The 6628-nt window shown below is 49.7% G+C and overlaps 1 protein-coding gene across 1 annotated transcript; it reads left to right on the top strand.

The window, feature by feature from the left end:
• The first annotated feature begins 1942 nt into the window (after nucleotides 1-1942).
• LOC109785083 (uncharacterized) lies at nucleotides 1943-3193 on the top strand. The gene has a single exon (XM_020343688.4). It carries the CDS (start codon nucleotides 2160-2162, stop codon nucleotides 2823-2825), a length of 666 nt encoding a protein of 221 aa, XP_020199277.1. The 5' UTR covers nucleotides 1943-2159; the 3' UTR covers nucleotides 2826-3193.
• The last annotated feature ends 3435 nt before the right edge of the window (nucleotides 3194-6628 follow it).

Raw genomic sequence — 6628 nt, 5'->3', positions numbered from 1 at the left:
TGCAGATTTGGAGTTCGATGTGGGAGGATGGACTCGTGCAGGAGGACGACGCTGTCTGGCGTCGTGGTGGCATTGATGGCAGCGAGACCTGGCACGGTAGATGCAACAGTACAGCTCTGAAGATGGACTCGTGGCAGGTGGCTGCGGCGGCCTCATACCCGGCAGGCGTCCTGGTTGAGGAGTGCGCCGGACTGGTAGGTGCCCCATACAAGGCAGGCGTCCTGGTTGGGACCTCAGGTCTTAGATGTTTAGGTTTGGCTGCGATGTCTGTTTGGTATTAGGCCAGGCTATCAGCGCCCCTTCATCAATTGGATAGGTGTAGCGACAGTTGTTGCTTAGACGGTGGCTTCAGTCTTGCTGTTGTATGACTTTATAAGGTCTTATGAGAATAATTAATAAAGTGGCTGCATGCATCGCCCAGATGCAGAGGCCGGGGGTCATCCTCCTTTTCTAAAAAAAATACAAAGACATGCAAACTAAAATAAACTTACGTACTACATCGATCACCTAGCTACTCGTCGTCGGAGGTGTCGACGATCTCTGTGCCCGGCACCGGCAACATGGACGATAGCTGCAGCTCCGGCGTCTTCACTCCGGCCTCCTCCGGCTCTATCTCCGCATCGAGTTCGGCGAATAGCGTGTCAGACTCTTCCTGCTCCCGCCGGAGAAACGCCTGGTTGGCTTCCACATAGGCCTCATCCTGGATGGACTCCAGGATGGCATGCTGCTCCGCCATCTCCTCTGACGGGGCGACGACGAACTCCGCCTCTGTCTGCTCCATGTTGAAGCCCGACAGCTGATGCTCCGCCTCCTCCCCCTTCATCGGAGCCATCTCCTCCCCCTCCTCTTCCCTCGGCTGCTCCTTCTCCGGCTCAGGCGAGTCCGGAGGCAGCCCGGCAGCGATGCAGGCGGTGCGCGCGGCTTGACTCGCCCGGATCTCCTGCTGGATCTCGGTGCAACGCTTCGGCGTCAGCATGGCGTAGTAGGTGATCTTGCTTCGAACCATGACGCAGTGCCGGAGCGGGGGCGGAGCGTCGAAGCGGGGCCAGAGCACCGGAGCGGGAGAGGAAGGAGGTGGATGGGCTCGGACTGGCGGCGCGGAGAGAAGGGAGGTGGATGGGTTAGGGTTGCGGGACGCCGGGCGGCTTAAATAGCCGAATTTGGTCTTGGGCGGCGAGCCGAAGCGGCGCCACGCGACGACGAACCTGACGTTTGTCGGACCGCCGGGTTTCCAGGTGTTTCCACGTGGGACCCTGTCGTCAGCCCGACGTGGTGGGCATGCCTGGGCGTTTGAGGCCCGTCTAAGGAGCCCGCATGGGTCAAGAAAACGTGACCGGACACTGACTGGACTGCCCGCCCGGACGTATGAGACGGATTTGAGAGGTCGGGGTATAGATGCTCTCACACGAACAACCATGGTGGACTCCTGATGCCCTGTGCTCTGTTCTGCGCATCTTCACACGCGTTCAGTGTGACACTGTAGTAGTAGCATGCAGCTGTTTTCTTCTGTTGGGGTTGGTCTCTGCGTGAAGGATTAATTCTTACCGATACTAGTAGTTAACGAAGCATTCATCCAAAGATACCAGCACACTTGACTGCTGGGTCGCATAGTAAACGGTGCATGTGTACGCAATGTCTACCAGCAATCTGAACTTGTCTGAACCACGGAGCAAGGTCAGAAGGATAGCGAAGAGAAGAAGGCATCTGTGCTTGTGCGATCCCCTGCTTACGGGCCTCGCTTTGCCCCCCACCGCCCGGCAACGGCCCTTCCCCACCTTCCCAAGTTGGGCAGCGCGAGTGGATCGGTGGAGCACGCGAGCGCAAAAGGAGGAAAGAAAAGCGAGCAGGAAGAAGAAGAAGCAGCCGAGCCAAGCCAAGCCAAGGCGCCACCTAACCAAAATCTTATTATTATCCGAACGTCCAACTCCCCGGACCCGGACCTGTTTTCTCCCCTGCCTTCCTGGCTAAGCGAAGCCTCCATTCCTTCCTCCTCCCTTTCAACCCCCGTGCCTATATATACCGGCACCACCACCGCGGCCCAACTCCACATTGCAATCCACCGCCGCCGCCGACGACGACCGCACACACGGACAGAACAGAGAGTCAGGGACACAGCGACACAGACAGGGTTGAGTCGAGGGGAAAGGTGGTACGACGACATGGACGTGCACTCGGCGCCGGTGGCGGCGAGGCGGATGTGGGGGTACCTGCGGGCGGTCTTCTTCATGATGCGCAAGGGCAAGCGCAAGCTGCTCCTCGGCGCGCACCTCCTCATGAAGCGCCGCAACAAGGCCGTCGCCCGCTCCGTCGCCAACCTCCTCTCCCACCACCACCACCACGGCGGCCGCGCGCTCCGCCGCCGCGAGTACGAGTTCTCCTGCGGCGACAGCCCCGACCCGGGCTCCTTCTCCATGCGCCGCCTCGCCTTCCCCTGCCTCGGCGCCGACGCCGACGAGCCCGGCCGCCTCCGCGCCGACCCCGCCACGCCGCCGCGGCACATGATCGAGTACTACGCCAACGCGGCGGCCGCGTCCCCCGCGCCGTCGTCGCCCGGGGCGCTGATGATGATGCACGAGGAGTCCGGGCTCGCGCTGGGGGAGGAATGCACGCCGGCGGGGATGTCGCCGCTGGTGCCCGGCGCGGCCGACGGCGGGTTCTCGGTGCGGGTGTCCAACTTCTCGTCGGACGAGGTCGACGCGGACCAGCTTGGAGGCGAGGCCGTGGACGACGAGGCGGAGGAGTTCATCGCCCGCTTCTACGCCCAGCTGCGCCGCCAAAACCAGACCGGGCTGCTCCCATACTACCTCCAGGAAGCCGCCGCGTGATCGGCGTGCCGATGAAGTTGCCTACCCTCGACGGCATTGTCCGGCGGGGCCTGCCGGAGATCGATTCCATGATTGCTTGGACGGGCGACCGTGCGCACGCAACGTACGGCGCATGCATGCTTGTCCATGGCTGGCATGCGTGTGTCGGGGGACAGGAATGGAATACGTCGTGGGCACGAATGTGTAGCAGTTACATCATCATGTATATACATGCACGTACGTACGATTGCGCATGCGTGACAGCGTGGGCATGCATGTACCCTCTTCTTTTTCTGCATGTATGTATGTATGTCAGTGTAAAGATGTGGATCGGGTCCTGGATGGTTTTTAGTTACTGGGACTAAGTAAAGTTTACTTTGCATACTGTATATTCATTCTATGTGTGGTTACTCTTGATCAATTCATATGTATCATCCGCTCGCAAAAAAAATTAAAATTCATATGTATCATCAATATATATCTTGTTCCCAATTATGAGATAGTAGTATAAGTCAAAGGGTAAATGTGTTTAAGGTCCTTTTTCCAATACGAGAAAGATGCACACACATGAGCATGAAAAAGGGGTATGAAGGGCCCTCCATGTAGGGTTGGGAAGAGATGTTTTAGGCATTGCTACTTGGAATATGTTTTTTCCTTTGCATTTTTTTTTGTGTGAAACGGGTATGGATCTATTATAAAAGTTCATCAGGAGTGCAAATCATCTCAAACATTAAAAAAGTACATCAAGCTGTCTGGACCACTAAACGGCCATTACCGATGTCAGAACCATTGAAATTTTGGAAACTTGGGTCATTTCAATAGATACTGGAATAATTACATTGCAGTGAAAGTATTTCAAGAATTGGGGTAAAAAAACTTTTAATTGTTTTTTGAAGTGTCAAAATACTTAGTTGGATGTCAATCAAATTCAAGTGAAATTTTGGGTCTTCTAGTCGAAATGATAACCAAAACCATTGAAAGCGATAAATGCAAAGAATAACTAGAACTGTATTTTCCTCTTAGCAGGAAAACGCAGTCCCCCTTGCATGCTTGATGATAGATGATTAATATTCCTAATCTCTTCGTGAAGAAAAAAAATGTTCTCTTCATCTGCACTGTCCTCTGCTTGGCTACGTGCTCTCAGTATTGTTCGCTCCGCACCTTCCATCGGACAGCAGCACAGTACTGTCGTTTGGTGGACGGCAGCGGCGGTACAGTGCAGGGCTGGGCAATGATCAACGAGCAGCCCCGATTTATATAAACCCCAGGCCAGCTGTAGCTTAATGAAGATTTTGGCAAAGCTGTGCCCACACATAAAAAGTAAGTTGATCTACTGCACATAATTGGCACTAGTTAACATATATCGTGCGTGCTGAAGCAGCAGTGCTACCTAATCCGGGGCAACCCGCGGAGCCACCATAATCAAAGGGTTTTATTAGTGTGCAACAAAGGAACAAAGTCGGTCGATCCAAAAGCATGCATATGCACCCACCGGACAAAAGTTGATCAGAAAAGCATGCGAGTACAAGCTACTTGCGCTTATCCAATCCCCAATCCTTATCCACTTGAGTTTCCATAAAAGGAGAAAAAGAAAAATTCCATGAACATTCGCAAGGACAAGCACCTGTGCGTCCGTCTAGAGCCGTTGATTTGCGTTGTGATCCGAGAAATTGTTTTGACGGAAATTGCCTAAAAGTTGAATGCAAATTCGTAACCTTCTCAATCCAGACAATATACATATTTGTCTTATCTTATATCTTATACGAATAGTTCGTTCAACTGTTCTTCTAGGTCCCTGGTTTTGTACGTATGGTGCATCTTCCCGTTCTGTTCACTTCCTTCTATGATCTTATCGATCGGTTCTTTTTTCCTATCCTATTCGAGCCAAACCATTGTTATTGTGCACCTTCTTCTTTCTCTGTGCAGTGGTTTCACCTTGACCTTTTTGTACTCTTCACTTTTGCTTCATGTGCGCTCTTCCCTTCAATCCTTTGATTGTTTTGTTTCTCTATTCAATTTTCTTATGTGGATCTTATTCGGTTCGTCCTATTCTGTCGCCGTTCATGACATCCTTCTTCGCATCACAAATTGATCGTCTTCAACATATTCATCTTTTGATTCATTTTTTTGTTTATAGATAGCATTGGATTTCATTCTTTCCACCGCAATGATTATTCTACCATTTGATTTCATTATTACTCCTAAGATTGTAATCTTGTTCTTTCAACTTACGTTTTTGTCCATTTAGGTGCCCAGGCCCACTAGTAGAAAAATGGCATATTGTCCCGGTTCGTAAGGCCCATTTGTCCCGGTTTTTGAACCGGGACTAAAGGGTCGTTACTAATGCCCTAGGCCTTTAGTCCCGGTTCTTACACGAACCGGGACAGATGGGCCTCCACGTCGCCGGTGCAGCGAGCCCAGGTAGGAGGGCCTTTAGTCCCGGTTGGTGGCACCAACCGGGACCAATAGGCATCCACGCGTCAGCAGCTGGCAAGAGCTGAGGTTTTTGTTTTTTTTCTGAAAGGGGGTAATTTAGGGTGTGTTAGCTAGCTAACAGAGAGAAGTGTCCTCTCTTATTTCCGTGCTTGGTTTACCAATGCTACTGCTATGCCTAAAGATGGCTTAGATTAAAGTGAAGGCAACATGTGGTGCATGTCGAAAGTAATACTAATCCTAACTTGATCAAGTTTGGATTAGTACTACTTTCGACATGCACCACATGCATGTTGCCTTCACTTCAATCCAATCCATTTTCATTTCACCCACTGATATATAATAACTCTTCATGCCCGCATCATGCATCATCATAACAATAAGTCCTACTAATCATCATCATACAACTTCTACTCGTTAGTAATAACAAGTCATACGATCATCATCCTCATAGTCATCGAACCAACCCTACTTAATTGTTCTAGGCACATGATCATCAGTATTAGGTAGGACATAAATACCCTCTTTAAGGTAAAATAGCATAAACAATATAGACCCTGACTCTCCATTATGGAGAATGGAGATCATCCTGTCTCCAATTCTTGCGCTTCGCTTCCTTTTGCTTCCAAGAACCTCCTTACGACTGTCCATACATTTTTTTCATTCCTTGATTTTCATGGCTCCACTTCTTTTAGAAATCCGGTATGGACAGTTGAGATTCGTAGGATGACCTGGACGTATGTTCAAAACATCAAGGCGACCACTCTGATACATCAGATGAGGCACACAATCATTCGAGATTTCCTGTTGAAAAACATATAGTAATAACTTCATAGTTAGCAATGTAGTTAAGTTTTAAAAGAATTTATGCAAAAGATGCACGAATGTCGTAATACTAAAAAATCTTACCATGGCATCTCCATGGATGTTACCGTAGTTCAACACGTGCACTAGTGGCACGTATTGACCATAATGTGGAGGAGTTTTACAATAGATATTGTAATTCTCAGATCAGTACAAAATGCGACGAGATGATTTTTCTCCTTATAAGTTAACTCAGAGCCATCGGTGTAGTAGGTTCTGTCTACCATGTTCCCCACATTGTTTGAACAATCAAAATAAGCTGTCAATGGAAATAAGTTGTCAAGTATTTTGAAATGAACAATATAAATTAGTTAATAACTATGTTTGAGAAACTCACATAGCGGTAGAATTGGAGGCGTATCAACAAGGACCCAAATGTCCATATTGTCTTGGTCGATGTCAGGATCACCAAGATCCATGGTGACAAGCATACCCTCATCAAAATCATACATCTTACAAAATGCTTCCCAATTTTTGCAACCAAAATGGGTTACGCTCTCAGAATTATACAGATTTACTTCAAAATC

The sequence above is a fragment of the Aegilops tauschii genome, chromosome 3 (assembly GCF_002575655.3).
Source record: "Aegilops tauschii subsp. strangulata cultivar AL8/78 chromosome 3, Aet v6.0, whole genome shotgun sequence".
NCBI lineage: Eukaryota > Viridiplantae > Streptophyta > Magnoliopsida > Poales > Poaceae > Aegilops > Aegilops tauschii.
The sequence above is the reverse complement of the archived record's forward strand: the minus strand, read 5'-3'. Positions and strand labels throughout refer to the sequence as shown.